Below are 18,108 nucleotides of genomic sequence, written 5' to 3'. Positions count from 1 at the left end.
TAAACATATCGGAGGTTGGAATAATGAGAAATATAAAAATAAAAATACTAACTATTATGAGCCTATCAATAAACATCTCGTGAACTACAAGGTCCTCAACAAAATCATCTGCGCCGATCAAGTTTAGTGAGTTTAATGACTCAGTATGCATAAATCGTGAATATCAAATAATACGTAATAAAAATTCATGCAGTTTAAACATAGCTCGTACGTAGCATAATCTAAGCATAAATATGTATAAAGTGAATTTCCTGCATAAAAATTATCATAAAATCATATTTTCTTGTTCTTCATAGTAATCATAATCGTAAATCATTTTGCGTAGATTTCTGTTCAATGCAAATTGCCCACAACATAAATAGTTTGATCAAACTAACCACAGTATTTGGCCGGAAGGGATCACCACAACCCTTGGACTGGATGTCCACTCCCTAACATAACATAATTCCTTCGAAAAGGTTGGAGAAATCTCTGCATACGTTCTCCAGCTTCCAAACCCGTAACATAATTTGTCTACAAGACAAATTGCATATCTTAAAAATAATTATTTTGCATGTCATACATACTTACGAATATCGTGAACCTCGTGGGATCGTCCATGGACATGCTGCCATAACATCCCAATTTAATTACCCAAAATAGCTCCTAAAGTGCATTCGAACACATACAACTCCCGAATTAAATAAAACCACTTAGGACGTACCAATCAACTCGGGACTCAACCCATACATGAAACACATCCTAATCTACTGCCCAAGGCCCTAAACCATCCCTGAACCATGCCTGAACCCCGAACCATGCACCACGAATCATGAGGACACAAGTTGCCCCAAAGAGCAACGCTATGTCACATATGCGTTCCGTACGACTTCCTTTCGATTCTAACTCAAACCAAGCCTGAACCAAGCCCTAGACTTGACCATTAGACATAGATTAAGACTCTGGTCCATCCCGTTCCAGCCCATACACACGGGCACAGCCCTTAAATACCTTCACATGCTCACATGGTGCGTTTCCAACTCCAGCAGCTATTCCATCCAACCAGACTCTAAACGACCCGTGCCAGGCTTATCTAGGACCCCAAGACCCCGCCTAGACACTAGCCATGAGCCCTAGTCCAGCATACAACCAAAACACGACTGTGAAACCCGCGGCTATCCCCCAATGCACGTGATTGTGTTTGTTTTTCCCTATTGCACTAGAGGCTTATCGGCCCATCCCGGACCACCTAACAACATCTAACCACACCCAAAAACAACCATATGGTAGCATCAAGCCATAGGATCAGTCCAGTGAAGATGATGATTAAAACTCGAGAAAACGAAGGAGTTCATGGATATTATATTTCGAAGCGAGTTTTAATAATGTTCTAGCATACATATAATCAAATCGATGTATTTTCATGCATAATTTGTATCAAAATAAAGTTTATAACGTGATCGATGAGTAAAAGAAAAGTCTAGGCATCCTTTACGTTAAAACACATGAAATATCGAAAAACAAATGCGAAGAAGAATGGAGACAGAAAGTAGACGGTTTGATGCATTTTATCGCTTGAAAAGTGACTAAAATTATCAAACGGCTTAAGCTACAATTGGAAGACTAAAAAAAAATCCTTCTACCCTAGGTGAAGAACTTGGCCGAAGTGTGTGAGAATAGTGTGTTTTTTGTGTGTGCGCGTGAGTTTTGAATGAAGTTCGGGTATGACTCTATCTCTTATTTAAATAAATAATAGCTATTTAATTAGGTTAATTAATCAAGTTTTTAAATTAGTAATTAAGCCTTCCAACTATTAAAATTTACCAAGTTAAGATTCTTACAAATTCTAAATTCTATCCACAACTAAATACTAACTAATTTAATTAACCAAGTCATACAAATAATTATTAAAATATTGTATTACGAGTGAAAGTATTTAAATTTTCTTAATTTTCAAAATTTGTTAATTAAAATGCTTAACGTCGGTTTTTCGCTCGATAAATTAATTTTAGCCCTTGAATGTTAAAATTCGTAAATCCTTTAAAATACCTAATTTTTCGGCTTAAATAAAAATGTAAATTTAAATTTTTAACAATTTAATCATCTCCATTCCCGGTTCGGTATTGAATATTGGTCTGAAAGATAAAATTTGAGAAAACAATTTGGAATTGCATAAATAAATAAATATAATTACCTCTAAACGTCAGCATGTCATCATCATAATCGTCATACTTAACCTGCTTTTAAATTTCATTTTACATTTCCAGTGACGATCTATGTCTAATATATTAACATTATAATTGTAAATTTATGGTCGCAAAATTTGGTAATCAACTTAACTCAAAATCATTGGCCTGGATTATTTATTAAATCAACAAAATCGATATTTCTTTATTTCATACACACACAAAAATTACTTCCAATTTTAACTATACAACACTATTACTAATTACACTACATAACAATACTTTATTGTTAGAAAAGCTCTAGGAGGTAAAGGGAGTGCTTAGAACTTCGGTGGGTTTTTAGTTATATATCTAACTTTTTGTGACGAACTGAGTCTTAAAATACTAATTCTTTAAAATTTGAGGAAAAATTTGAAATTTTCTTGTTAAATAATTTATTACAAATATAACTTGTAAAATAAAATACCGATCATCATTCATACTAAAATAAAATTTAATATCAAAACTCCACGTCATTCATAAAAAACTAAGTTAAAAACAATTACCACTTAGGACGTATCAATCGACTCGGGACTCGAACCATACGTGAAATACATCCTACTATATTGCCCAAGGCACTAAACCATCCCTGAACCATGCTTGAACCCGAACCAAGCACCACAATGAAGGATATGAGTGAAACATCCTATGTATTAGGAATACAGATCCATAGAGATAGATCAAAGAAGCTAGAGCTCATCCAATCCACTTATATGGATATTGTATTGAGAAGATTCTCTATGGAGGAGTCCAAGAGAATATCTCCTAATGTGTCATGATGTGACTCTATCTAAGTCTATTTGCTCTAAGAGTGATGATGAGATAGAAACCATGAGTCACATCTCATATGCGTCTGCTATAAGCAGTATAATGCATGATATGATATTTACTCGATCTGATATTTCATTTGCACTTCTGATATTTCATTTGTACAAACTGTTGCAAGCAAATATCACTCGAATCCCTATCTATTGCATTAGAAAGCCGTGAAGGACTTTCTTAAGTACTTAAGAAGAACTAAGAATTTGTTCTTGGTTTAAAGGAGCGGAGAATTAAAATTGGAATGCTTTACTGATTTCATCTTCCAATCAGATGTAGATGATTCGAAATAAACATCTGAATTTTTATTCAAGCTCAAAAATGGTGTTGTCTCGTGAAAGAGTTCCAAGCAAGACACCACAATGAATTCAACCACTGAGGCCGAATACATAGCTGCACCAACTGTAGCAGAGAAGGTTATTTGCATGAGGAATTTCGTTCAAGAGTTGGGTGTCATTCCTCAAACAGTTGATCTAGTCCAGGTCTACTTTGAATACTGGTGGCATTGCGCAAATAAAGGAATCAAGGTCTAATCAGCAATCTAAATATATACTGATGGAGTTTCATATAATTCGAGAGATTGTGGGAAGATGAGACATATCAGTGGAGAGAGACGCCTTTGCAGAAACGTTGTTCATCCACTGATGAAGCCACGACCAGGACCATTATTTGAGAAGCATCATAAAACAATGTGTCTGAAATCTATGGATAATTGGTTGTATGGCAAGTGAGAGATTGTTAGATTAAGTGCCCAGCGAGCCAACTTGTGGCTTAAACTTTATTGACTCTTATGTAGAAACAATATTTGTTTTAATAATAATTTACTATTTTATCCAATTGTGACATTTACTTTATCTGTATACTCATTCAAGCTGCATAGATAAAACTTTTGAATATACAATAGGTACCATGAGGTCTGCCTCGCAACATAAGATCATGATAAATCATTAGGAAGTGTACCATATGTTCTAAAAAGGTTCATAATCGAATCAGCAGCCTAAAATAAGGATGAATGTCACTTGAGCTTGAGGCTAGCATATGTGATATAAACGTCATGTTTCATTGGTTGGGACATAAAAATATTCTTTCATACAGATGAGTGATCATTTGATGCTGCATTGAATAACCCTCCCTCAAACTGTCCAAGTGGTTATTATTTATCCAGTGGAATAGTTTGCGGTTATGGTTGTACACCATTAGTCCTTTGACCCGGGACAACATGGAGGCTCTGCGTATTAGCACTGCACTTTGACTCGTTTACCAACTCCATTGTGGATTATCGGGTGGCGAGGTTGGGTGTAGTTTGAAATACACAGTAGCCAATGAACTATATTTGAAGATTCATTGTTTGCCTACGGGTGAAGATATCTTATGTGATTTGATGAGTTAATAATGTAAAGAATCTCTGGACAGAGTAAGATATAAGCATTTTGGAAAAAGGGTTTCTTCAATTTCACATACCATGTCTGATGCGATTCTTCAAACCACAAAAAGCAGACGCGCTCAAAACGGAGTCATGCACTCAATTCGATGAAATAAAGAAATGGATGTGTTGTCCCGATCTTTTTGACACAAGTAAAGCTGTAATATTTACCTCTGAATTACGAAAAATTTAGCAGTAAATAATAACGAAGATAAACAATTGAAATTCAAGCGAACCTTCAAAGAACTCGTTTTTTATAATTCGAGTGAAGAACAATTGACAAACACCACAAAGTATTAAATTTTAATAAGTTGGATTTGAGAAACACAAAAAGGAGTATACAAAGCCAAGCTTTGAAATTGAGAGAAAAACTCACAAAATGTATTAAAACTCAAGAATAATTGTTCTAATTCGTGTTTACAATGGATTATATAATAAAATGCAACAAAATAACAATCTAGTGTTTCCATGTGTAAAATCTGCACGACAGCGCGCCGCGGCGCTAGGCAGCTTCTTCCTAGCGTGCAGCGCTTCTTCCTTAGCGTTGTGGCGCTAGTCCATTCACCTTGCTCCACACTTAATAGCATTCATTTGGCCTTGAAGCTCAATCCTATGCATCACGACTTCTTCGAGGCTTGGAACCTCGCTTGCAAGCTCTTCTCGATTGCTCATGAGTCTATCCAATGTTTCCTTGAATCTTCTTCCAACCATTAGCACGTCATGTCCGTCCAGATTCATATCAATGTCACTGTTATTACTCAAAGATATATCACATTATTATCGAATTCATTAGCAATTCTCGATATACCAATGATTACATATTCGATCGGGATATGTGAGTTGAAAGGACCGTACTATATGTTAACCACAACTTAAAGTTCTTTCACACACTATCAGTAATATCTAAGAGATCATAGGGCCATGCTACTAGACATTCTTACCATAATCAGTTGGGTGCAATCAGGCTTGAGTTCTATAATTGTGAAAAAAATGAGGCTAATTAAGGTAAGTTCAAATAAAATAAACGTTATTTTGAATCGCATTAAGTTGTGAACACACGATTATCTGTATCCATTAACTACTGAGGATCACCAAAATATTGGATTCTGTGTTCCGGTCGAGATAGTCAAATTCAAGAAGTTGAATTTGGAAGCTGTATTTGGATAGAGATCAAATATATTGCTTATAAAAGAGTTTATAAGTGGATTCCATGTAACGGAGATTATAGAAGTTAGCTTAAGTTCAAATTAACTGAGGTGTGTGAAATTGCCTATTTTAATGAAAAAGTTCACAAAACTAGTCGCTGTCAAAAATGGATCAGTGGAATTTTGTCTTCAGAAATGTTCAATTTTCATTATATAAACAAGATTTGTACCCTCGATACATAAGCCCAGTCTGATCGTCGATCGGGGTTGTAATGAGTTCACAATTATTTATTTAGTAAATTTAGAATATACTAATTAAAAAATAATGTTAGTAGCGGTGTGACTACTATATGGACATGGTTATCATAGAATATTCTAGAGGTGACTAGAATTGATTAATTAATTAATAATTAATAAAGAAATTTTAAAAATGTACATATATATACACACAAATACACACACACACAATATATATATATATATATATACAGTTTTGATATCCTGCACACCTACCGTGCACACCTTTGTGAGCACCGATGAGGTGTCATTCCCCCATTGGATGTGATGAAATATAGAAAAATTGCGCATCCAATGGGCGAGTGACACCCACTTTTATCTGGATATGAAGAACTTTACTAATATCCTAGTGTACACAACAATTTGTACAAATCCACTTCAGCTGGTCGAAAAATCTAACAAACTAAAACTCTTAACAACTCAACCAAACTCTAAATGTGTTCAAATAAATGATTTCTATCGGTTACAAATGTTCGTTCTTCTATACAACTTAGTACAACAAATGCTAGAGTGAAAGAAAACAACGCGATTGATCTTTAATGATCAGATAGTATGATTTCAATGTGCACTTGAAGAGAAAATATAATCTTTTGATTGATGCTAAAAAAAATTGAATGCTTGATTTGAATTCATAGAGATTCAGTAATCATCATAGATGATTGGTCTCTCAAATACTCGATGTTTCAACGTTTCCATATTTGGAAACAACTTTCTTTTACAACCAACAGCTTTTCAAGCATATAATGCCACCTATATTTTGTATTCTTTCTAATTATAGCATACGACCAAATTTTTGTCTCTCGAAGGCTATCCATTTCTGTTCAAATAAAGAAGAAATTGCAATAGACTTTGTCTTTATCTGAACGTATTCTCGATCAAACTCTGAATAGCTCGACCGATGAGTATGATGTCCTAAATAGTTTGAAACAAATCGACTAGCTGTCTTGAAATAGCCCGACTTGCTTTTGTTAGCATCTGACAAATAAACCAATGTCATCCACCAAATTTGTCCAACAAAAAATAGCCTAACATGCAAATTTTGTTATAACCGAAAATAAGACAATTTTAATTCTAACATTCTCCTTCTTCTTCTTCTTCAGATTATTTATATTAAAAAAACTAGATTATTTTATTTTAATATAATATTTATAGACATAAATTACAATTTTGCTTTTTTAATATCCTTTCTTTTAACATATATCTAATACACACTTGATAAAATATACTAACCAATTAGGCTCCAAGGGGTAGCTTAGATAGTAGGTACGGTGAGTCTCTAACAAGAGGTCAGATGTTCAATCTCTTTCTATTTCTATCATCTTAACTTTGAGCTTGACATATATGGTTTGTTCAGTGTGGTTTAGTTGATCACCGTGATTTACAATCTATTACGTTGACTCTTTGAATTTACTCAGAGCAAACCAAAAAATAAAGATCGAGGGTCCCAAAATTTAAAAAAATAACCATTTAGTAGCAAGTTTTGTTATCATATCTTAGAAATCAAAATTGATCTCGTTTCTTGAATCCGTCACGCATTTTTTTGCGATGGACATATGTTTATTTAATTATTTCCTAAAAACATCATCGCAAATGGAACAATTTGGATTCAATAATCATGTTTCAAATTACCCTCCAATCATTAGGGGTGTCAAAATGCAACACGATCTGTCAACCCGATACGATCCAACATGAAAAAAATAAAATTCGGGTTGGTGTTTGTCGGGTTCGGGTTGTGTGGGTTCGGGTTAGTGCCAGGTTAGACGAGTTTCGGGTTGGGTCTCGAGTTGACCCGAATTTTTTTTTTTGAAAATATTATCTATATTTTTATATATTGTATGTTTGAACAAAATTTATTGTATATTTATACGATAAATTTTCATCATTTAATATTTATTTTGTATTTTTTTAACAATTATTTTTTGATTTAGTAAATATCCTTTAATTTTTTACAATTAAACTTTCAAATTTTAATCGAAAATTTTGTTATTATTTGTTTAAATTAAAATATTATTATTATTTTTTATTTTTTCGAATTTTTTTCATTAATTTTTTTTTGAAAAATAAATAAAATTCGGGTTAGGCGGGTTCGTGTTTGCGTTGAGGATTTTCAGATTGTTTCGGATTCGGGTTGAAAAAAAAAATCACAGGTTAACCCGAAACCCGACCCACCCGACCCGATCTACGCCAATACCGATCATTCTTCATCTTAGCTAGCTGGAAAAGTTGACAAAGTGGACATAAGACGTCAGCAAGGGTCAATAATGTAATTTCAGAAAGTTCCCTGAATAAATATCTGCACCCGCACCTTCAAATTTGCCCCTCTTTTCTTTTGCTCCTCTCTCGCAGATCATACATTCAATGGCTACCAACTCCATTTCCTCTGCGACCAATCTCACCAACCACACCACATTTCTTCCTCACAAGAATCTCTCGAATCCTTTCTCTTCTTGCCTTTCATTCTCTGATTCATCCGTTTCTCTCCAGAAACTCTCCCTCTCCTCAGATTTCAGGAAGCCCATTTCAACGAAGCCCGCCATTTTCAGCGCCCTCAAAACTGTTCAAGCGTCGGAGTTAGTGTCCAAAGCGCGAGATTCGGATCCGGGCATCCAATCTCAGAAGCCCACGATCTTGGTCTCCGAGAAGCTTGGAGAAGCGGGGCTCGACTTGCTCCGAACTTTTGGGAATGTCGAGTGCAGCTACAATTTGTCACCCGAAGAACTGTGCGCCAAAATTTCGTCCTGTGACGCGCTGATCGTCAGGAGCGGGACAAAGGTGACGCGCCAGGTGTTTGAAGTCGCCAAAGGGAGGCTGAAGGTGGTGGGACGCGCTGGGGTTGGGATCGATAATGTGGATCTGCAGGCGGCTACTGAGTTTGGATGTTTGGTTGTGAATGCGCCAACGGCGAATACGATTGCTGCCGCCGAGCATGGGATTGCTTTGCTTGCTGCCATGGCTCGGAATATTGCGCAGTCTGATGCGTCCATGAAAGCTGGTATGGTGTCAAATAAATATTTTCTGACGATTTATTCAACTGCGATGTAGATCTAAGATTTGGAACAATCCATAATCAAACTTAGATGGTTTCCATTTTTATGTTTATTTGTAGTAAATTGAGATTTTTGGTGTTTCTGTTAATGAACCAAGTATCATGAAAAGTTAAATGTTATATGCTTGAGTTTACGGATGGTCATTTCTTTCATTTTTTGTTTGATCCCTTATGGTCGAAGCCAGGATCCTGACAGGAGTGCTATTGTAATATGGTTCTGATTGCCGATTCTCAATCGAAATGCAGTATACTAGGGTCGAAACATAAGTTGATCTCGAATCAGATTTATCGCTTTGAATTCAGGGGTTATCTCTCAATACATGTTCTGTGGTCTGTGGTAATGGGACTAGGTTCATTTCATTGATTGTTTCTTACGTTTTTTACAGGGAAATGGCAGCGGAGCAAATATGTCGGTGTTTCTCTGGTTGGGAAGACATTGGCGGTTATGGGATTTGGAAAAGTTGGTTCTGAAGTTGCTAGACGTGCTAAAGGCCTTGGCATGCATGTCATCGCACATGACCCTTATGCTCCAGCTGATAGAGCACGAGCTATTGGAGTTGACTTGGTTTCCTTCGATCAAGCCATCTCCACTGCAGACTTCATTTCTCTCCATATGCCTCTCACTCCATCTACTAACAAGGTATTCAATGATGATACTTTTGCAAAGATGAAGAAGGGAGTGCGCATCATCAATGTTGCCAGGGGTGGCGTTATAGATGAAGATGCTTTAGTGAGGGCCCTTGATAGCGGAACTGTTGCACAAGTAAAATTCACTTTTTCCATTCTCTTGAAGATATTATGTGCTGTATGCGTGATATATTACGTTCTAGTAATATTAGTGGCCTCGTAAATGATTTGTTTCTAGCAAATGAGATGGCCCTTAGTTCTTCCTTTAAGTATCTTTCGGGTCTTTAATACTTGTACATGCCAGTTTTATTGTAATGCAGTCCTGATATTGCTACTGCAATATGAAATCGAGTTCTTTCTTCATCCTGGTATTAACAGGCAGCCCTTGATGTGTTCACTGTGGAGCCTACAACACAAGATAACAAATTAGTGCAACACGAGAATGTCACAGTCACTCCTCATCTTGGAGCGAGCACAAAGGAAGCACAGGTGTGAATTTTCATGTTGAAATGGCTTCATTTATACATGTAAAGATGTTTCTCTCTTAAAGTCTTTTGGCGTGCTAACATGCACTCATGTCACTGAGAGCTTTTAGGAAGGAGTTGCTGTTGAAATAGCGGAGGCGGTGGTTGGTGCACTGAAGGGCGAGCTTTCCGCTACAGCTGTCAATGCTCCCATGGTTCCTCCTGAGGTAAAGAATTTTATTTTTTTCTCAACTTTCCTTTGCTTTCCTTTGTTATCCTTGTCGAATAATGATTCATGTTTCCATTCTTGTTGTTAGGTTTTGTCTGCATTGGCTCCATATGTTACTCTTGCTGAGAAGCTTGGTAGATTAGCTGTTCAGTTGGTATCTGGAGGGAGTGGAATTAAATCTGTGAAGGTGGTTTACTGTTCAGCTCGTGGTCCAGACAACTTGGACACTAGACTACTTCGAGCCATGATTACAAAAGGCATCATCGAGCCGATATCTGATGCCCATATTAACCTTGTCAATGCAGACTTCACGGCCAAGCAGAAAGGCCTTCGAATTAGTGAGGAAAGAGTTATTGTCGACTCTTCCCCAGAGAACCCGGTGGAGACTATTCAGGTACAAATAAGTAATGTTGACTCGAAATTTGCTAGTGCTTTGTCGGACAGTGGGAACATTGTTATTGAGGGTAGAGTGAAGTATGGGAAACCTCATTTGACCCAAGTGGGATCATTTAGTGTGGATGTGAGCCTGGAGGGAAATCTCATACTATGCCGTCAAGTGGATCAACCGGGAATGATTGGAAGAGTGGGTAACATTCTTGGAGAGAATAATGTGAATGTGAGCTTTATGAGTGTGGGAAGGACTGTTAAGAGGACAAAGGCCATTATGGCAATCGGGGTTGATGAAGAACCCGATAAGGACACCCTTAAGAAGATTGGTGACGTATCTGCAATTGAAGAGTTTGTTTTCCTTGATCTTTGAAGTTTGGTTTACTTGAAATTCTTTTGAGGGGCGCGGAACTTCGTTGTGTTGTGTAATTCATAATAAAAGATTGTTGCTGCTGGAAGAAGGCAAAGCTAATACATCATTGTTATCTTTTTTGGTTAGTGTTTTTAGACCAGAATACTTGTCTGGAAGATATAAATAATCTTTCTACTAGCATATAAAAATTGGATCTACTCTCTTTATTAAATAGGGTTTGTATCATGGGAACATATCAATAAATCGTGTTAAATGTTTCTCTATCTCGTGCTGTAATTGTTTGTACCGTAATGTAATATTTTTTTGTGGTGTAATACACGGGTATGATGAAATTGATTAATACCCCGTTCTCTTCTTGAAATTTTAACATGTTTGATTTGATTGCCGAACCTTTCAACACTCTGGATATCAGCAGTATCAAGTAAGCGTGGATAGAATGCCATTTTCGTTGTTACACAAATCAACTTCAGAAGCAATACAAATGAGCATTAGAACCAGCACGCATTTTGGAAATAAAAGCTATAATTTCCTTTGTCAAAAATTAACTTCTGAGTTGGACAGGAAACGAAAGTAGTGATGGTTTTTGCAATGAAATAAAGACAGACGTACATGAAATCTTGCCAACAATCTCATGTTGCTACAGCAGGAGCTGATTGCAAGACTCCATCGATGTTCTCATCTGATGAAATGGGGACTACTGTGCTCGTAGGACGTAAATTCGGTGACACATTTCCTCCTCCTCCGTCCCTAAACGATTTGGGGTCTCTTTCATCAAAATGCTTGCAAACTGCAACAACTTTTGACCAAACTGTATTGTTAGAGTTCCAAATCCTCTGAACGAAGTCTCTGTTCTTGTAAAGATGTGTGGCAACAAAAATGGCAAGACAAACTGTTGTGAGACCCCCTGTGATTGCAAAAAGTACCGTGAAATTTTTCAACTTCATTTGAGTATTCTTAGGCAGGTCACTGTCATCATATATCGGGCCTTGCATTTCCCACATTTTCTCAATTTTAGAGATCTTGCCATTTTCCATCAGCTCAATTATTTTCCTCGAGACATCCGCAACCAACGGTGAGCCTTTTGGAAAAGCAAAGGCAAATCCATCAGTTGGAAAATTTTGGCCAACCCTCGTGTAGTCATCACCGTACTTTGATAAGAAAAGGTTGGAGTATGGTCGCACAGAGAACAAGGCTTCTATGCCATCATTTTTGCTTCCTTTAGACAAGGCTTTTTCACAAAGCTCTGCAGGTTCGCAAGGCTTGATTCTAGACTTGTTGAATCCCAACTCTTCCAAGAAATTGCAAATGAAAGAGCCATTGCGACATCCAACATTGTATTTTTCTCGAATCAGTTCTTGCTCATAATTACCTTGTGAAAGCCTTCGAACCGTTAGTTTTGCAGAAAGGCTTGCCGTAAATGTGGAAGTCAGTATGAGCACCACAAACATCCACACCACCACAACCAATCGAGCTAAATTGCTCACTATTTTTTCACTATGTGCAAATACCAGTGACATGAAAGGAAAATAGAAAATCATGCCGGCGTGTTGGGCAGGGTGGCCTCTGTAAGCATGGTTAAACTTATGTTCAAGAATCCAGAGGGCCGCACCAGTTAAAAAGAAAAGTGCTATAGAAGTTAACCATAGTTTTGTGCTAAGGGGCTTCAAGAAAATCCATTCGTCATCGAGGTCATCATGTTTGACTATAATGGTAACTCCTCCAGCTGTAAATGGCAGAGTGAAGTCCACATACTGTGATCGCTTGGCCGTAATTGTGATGTCTCCAACAACCGCATCAAAGTTCTGAAACAAGAACTAAGGTTAGGGACACTGTTATAAATCAAGTTTTCAAGTAAATCTAGCTAATGGGTATTAGCGTTGTGTACCCCAAGATAAATTTGGCGTGTGAGTTCATCGTAAGATCCTGCACCAGAACCGTCGGATTTTTGGAATGGAACATATAAAAATGACACTGCATATGGCAATGCTTTCAGGGCAGCCTCAAATATGTCTATATAGCACCCAGAAACTATCGAAGCATTAGTTTTAGGGTCTTTTTTTACTTCAAGAAATTCCTTAAAACCAGATCCTACTGGCACTCCAACTCTAAGCTTCTTACCACTGACTAAAACTTCCCATCCGCGTGGTGCAACGGTAGAATATCCAGGAAATATAACACCTTTCATCGTCTTATTTGAAGAACTTGTCCCGTTTAGGTTTCTTCCTCTTAAGATTCCTTCAGAAGAAGTCCATATTCCTACCTCTCTCTCCCCCTTTCCAACTACATTCAGTATTTGAAAATCTGATGGCCCTAGTTGTCCTTCAACCGGATGGAACTTCCCACCAAATCCTTGAAATGTAACCTGAGACAGAGCTTCAAGAATTTTGGGACCTGTTTGTGATGCTTCAGTAGTGAATAGGTTTGTTGTATTAATAGCACTTGAATTGATTTGCAAAGAATTAGCTGGCACCCTAACTACAACTCTTTCAACAGCCATAGCCAATGCCCACAAGGTATCATACGCCCACAGACCATAAAGGCTCAGCTCAGCTTGTAAAGCGTTGGGATTATCTGCAAGGAACTTTCGTTTCCACCTTATAGCCAAAGAATCGAGTTTTCTAGATCTTGCAATCAAAGGCTTAACGCCAAGAACGCCTTGCATTGAATCCACAACATGCGAATCGAGTGAGTAAAATAAGTCCATCAGCCCACTTGTTACGATCCATGCATAGCCTTCACCCATCATTCCTGCTTCTTTTGCTTTTACGAATAGCTTGGAAGCGAGAGAACTTGAAACATGCACCACAAATATCCTCGTTTGCATAGTCTTCATCTTATATAGCTCTTGCAGCAGAAAATCGTCGGTTGCACTGAGAGGGATGACGCTTCTGTATGTAACTCGAGCATTAACATCTTGAAATGCATTAGCCAGATAGGAAACGATTCCGTTACCATAATCTGAATCTTCGTATATGAGAACAACTTGATGCCAGTTAAAATATCCAACTATGGCAGCAATAGCACCTACTTGAGCCGCATCACTCAGGCCTGTTTGAACAAAATACCGAGATCTGGGATGGAGAGAAGGACTTGTAGCAGAGAAACAAATGATTGGAACATTTGCTCTATCTCCAAGACCAATCACAAAGCTTGCTTGTGAAGATTTTTGAGGACCGATTATTGCGTCAACTTCGACATCCTTCAACAAACTGAGAGCTGCATCCATGCAATACAACATGACAATTGAATATAATTATGTACAACGATAAATAAAATAAGTAAATGATAAAGATATTGGATGTGGGAAGTGAGGAAATACTGGAAAGCCGTCAACAACTGTGGGAAATCGTTGAATATCGAACCTGACTATTTTATAGCTTCATAATATCATGTCATGTATAATATTTTAATTTTTTTGTCATTATTATGAGGTGTTACAGCTTGCTATCGAACTCACGTTTCTCTCTTGTTGAAAGATGTCTCCATATGTATTTACCATAATTTTCTCAAAGATAATTTGTAAATTCTAACTAACTAACTAACTGTGTTTTTTTTCCTCTCAGAATCAAATTTCGTCTTATAAGTTGATATGTTTTCGCTTTCAATCCCATAAGTCATCAAAGTTCGGTCTTAGTTCAATAAAATAGTTTTTGTTTTCACGTTTTGCTCTTTCTTTTTTTTTTTTGGAATTTTGAAGTGACATCGAACACGCCATCAATATTACATATAAACCATGTTATCAATATTTGGTGTGAAGTCATCAATTTCCAGCATTATATCAGCATACATAGAAAAGAGTGATAAAGAAAAAAGGACTAACATATCTTAGACCAAAATTTAATAACTTATAGGACCAAAATGGAAATCTAGGAGCGTAAACGAACAAAATCGAGCCGAATATCCAAAAATTCTAGAACTTGACTTTGAGCTCAAAATTTGTAATATTTTTGGCTTGAGTACTATATAATTATATTATTTTAATAAGATATTAAAGCTCGCGAGCTACGAACAACATATCTTAGCTCGAGTTCGGCTCGAAAAAATGCGGCCATGTTCGAGTTCGGCTCAAATTTGATAATTCCGAATACAAATTAAATATATTTTCAAGCCGGCTAAAAAAACTCGTGAAGGGGAAATATGCCAACTTATAGATGATTTGAGTCGTTATTAGGGCTCCCTTAACATATGGCCATTGAGTTGGCTGACTCATGAGAGCCACCTCAGATACGGAATAATTTATATATGTGTGTGCGCGTGCGCTTATAACATCAAATATTGTAAGTTTAAAGATGACACCTTGATTTTAATTTTAAGTAACTTCGCAGCTTTATGTTTATCTGAGCTTTCAATCTACCAACATCAAGGAAATGGATTTGAATTTGAAACAAAGAGATTCACGAGAAAACTGATTGAAAATTTCCATAATCGAATATAAAGAACCAGTCATGAATATCAATAGGTGTATACAAGAATATGGTTCTACTCGGCTAAAATTTTAAATTCTAGAATATTTTAATATTTTATATTGATCTACCCTAGCATTCATGCACGTGCATTCTTTCTAGTATATATATATATATATATATATATATTGTGCACAAGGAGGAGTAGATGGTGTACCGTTTGCTGCAGCATCGATGACTTGTCCCTTTGAGTCCCTGAAATGAGGCACAAGTCTAGTAGTATAATTGGGGTTTGTTGCATAGAAATCGGAGATTGCCAGAGATAAGCTGGTCGTGCCTATACGCCCAACCAAAGAATCAAAATCAAGAATCACACCAACTTGGAACGTTGTATTAATACCGACTCCCGTTTGAGCATCGCACAAGAAGCCAGAAAAAGCAAGTAGCCCAATATATAAAACCGAGACGAACATTTTCTTTTCTGGAAACTGATACACGCACACATTACTCTAATTGTAGCATGAAACCATGTATATATAGATGTGTTTGCCTGTAGGACATTGCGCGAATCGGCGAAATTAAGGGAGCTAAGCTTCTCGGCAGAGTTGAAGATATTTTTGAATTGGTAAAAGTCCACTCTTATTACGTCGTTACCTCACTTTAATTATTTTGTTTATGTTATCGATGAAGCTGTAATAGATCTCGCAGTGATGCATGAATGATGATTAATACATTTAAAAAAACTCAATTGGATATATATTTTCATCTTACTTCTTTCTTATTATTGTTAATTAATTAGCTTGAGATTCAAGAAACACCAGTCTAAGTTTGCATGGCATCATTCACAGACAGCTCTGTGTTTCAAGAGAGACAAATCAATAGCGTTGATGAGCTTCAAATTAGACATGAAAGATGATACGATAATAGCACATAACTTTTAACTTTAATTTAGTCGATTTATTGTCTTATTCATCGCACGATTTAATGTCTTATTCATCGCACGCACTAAATGATATATAGTTATTTTTATCTGGAATATGTTGAAGTGTTCCCGGGAAGCACTGACTTGACAAGACGTGATTGGGGAAAAATAATACCAGAAAATGGGTTTCTTCGACCTTACTCACATGGATAGCGCCCCAAACCATTGAGAAGTTGATCGTATGTCAAATTTTGACACGCGTCAACTCTTCATTATATGGAGATGTGTCAACTCTTCAATGATTTTGGAGCACTACTCATATGTCGAACAAACATGAGAAAATGGACAATTGAAATTATTCATAAAAATAATATGATTAGTGGCTTAGTTATTTTAATCATTCCGGAGTCAAATGAATATGTTCACTAGAATTAGTAATCACTCATTTGTATAGGAAGAAGAGTTGAATTTTAGCGAACGTTAATTCCCGTGGAAACCACCTCGAAATTCCTTCCGTGCAAGTGTTGAAATTAAAGTTCGGAATAATATTAAATTGGATTAAGAAAATGAGTTCCAACTTAAAATAATATTTAGGATAATATATTTCGCTTTCGATGATATAGACTACTTTGTTCTCCAGATTTATTAATGAAATTGTCTCAAATCGATTACGATAATGTATTCAATATGTGAATATGGCAATTGGGTTGTCTTTTTATTATTATTTTAAAAAAATAAAAAAATATGTTCAAAGTATTACTGTGTAATGACATAGACAGCACCTATTTTATATGATCTTTGAAGACATTTTGGAAATAAAAATCTTGATCGATTTGTAGGTTAATTCATATGAAACAAAATTGAAGAAACTTTGATAAAACATGTTGGAAATTTCAAGTAAAATTAAAGATTGAATGAAAATTATGTCTCATGAATGTGGGAGTGTCTTTTGGCTCTCCACATTCTTGAGTCCATTGTGGCTCATTATTGTGGAAGTGTCTTTTGACTTTCCACATTTTTGAGGTAATTGAAGACTTTTGGCTCTTCATATTCTTGAGTTAATTAGAAGATTAATTGAGTTAATTAATCTTGCATGACTCTTGGTATGCATTTTGGGGATTAAAATAGTGTGTTCATTTCCTCATTCCATATGCATAAAATTAGTTTTTGCAAACACTCAAGATCTCTTTCAAGCATTCTCTTGCATTTCATATTGTTAGCTTTCCATTTGGCCTCTGTTAAATTTTGATGATAAAGTGAAGGTATGATTTCGGTTCGCTGGTGTAGTTACTTCGTGCTAAGTTGCTGCAAGGTTTTGCCGTTGTATCCTGGGAAACAATTGTCCGTCGAGATCCTCGAAGCACCGTCAGAGGTGACAAATTTGTTTTAAGGAAACATTACTTCGTACAGGACTCGGTTTGATTTACTGTTTATTGTTGTTATTTTATACATGATATTCATACTTTCAATAGTATGTTCATTCTCATATACTGTTTTTGATTGTCGACTACCGAGACCTCAACAAGGCCCACCCAAAGGATGAACTCCCTCTGCCGAACATGGATATACTTACTCATCGACAGTTGTTCGAAAACCTTTCATTTATACATTGCTATATTGAGTATAGTTTGATAAAGATGGCTCCTGAATATGCCGCTCTGTTTGTATCTTTACGAGATTGTTTTCGTTCCCTACTTCTATATTTTGTTATTAGCAATTTGGCTAACAATCTTAAAACAGATTTTGTTATACTCATTATGTGATTTGTT

The 18,108-nt window shown here is 36.4% G+C and overlaps 2 protein-coding genes across 2 annotated transcripts; one reads left to right on the top strand and one right to left on the bottom strand.

The window, feature by feature from the left end:
• The first annotated feature begins 8,195 nt into the window (after positions 1–8,195).
• LOC142530413 (D-3-phosphoglycerate dehydrogenase 3, chloroplastic-like) lies at positions 8,196–11,356 on the top strand. Its single transcript, XM_075636249.1, has 5 exons — positions 8,196–8,880; positions 9,321–9,697; positions 9,940–10,050; positions 10,157–10,252; positions 10,343–11,356. The coding sequence occupies exons 1-5, from the start codon at positions 8,247–8,249 to the stop codon at positions 11,012–11,014; spliced, it is 1,890 nt and encodes a 629-aa protein (XP_075492364.1). The 5' UTR covers positions 8,196–8,246; the 3' UTR covers positions 11,015–11,356.
• A 201-nt stretch (positions 11,357–11,557) lies between these two features.
• Positions 11,558–16,059, bottom strand: LOC142531409 (glutamate receptor 2.8-like). The gene is made up of 3 exons (XM_075637518.1): positions 15,635–16,059; positions 12,900–14,230; positions 11,558–12,816 (listed from the first exon to the last, which is right to left on the bottom strand). Exons 1-3 carry the CDS (start codon positions 15,888–15,890, stop codon positions 11,644–11,646), a joined length of 2,760 nt encoding a protein of 919 aa, XP_075493633.1. The 5' UTR covers positions 15,891–16,059; the 3' UTR covers positions 11,558–11,643.
• Positions 16,060–18,108: the final 2,049 nt, after the last annotated feature.

This window comes from Primulina tabacum, chromosome 17 (assembly GCF_025594145.1).
Source record: "Primulina tabacum isolate GXHZ01 chromosome 17, ASM2559414v2, whole genome shotgun sequence".
NCBI lineage: Eukaryota > Viridiplantae > Streptophyta > Magnoliopsida > Lamiales > Gesneriaceae > Primulina > Primulina tabacum.
The sequence above is the reverse complement of the archived record's forward strand: the minus strand, read 5'-3'. Positions and strand labels throughout refer to the sequence as shown.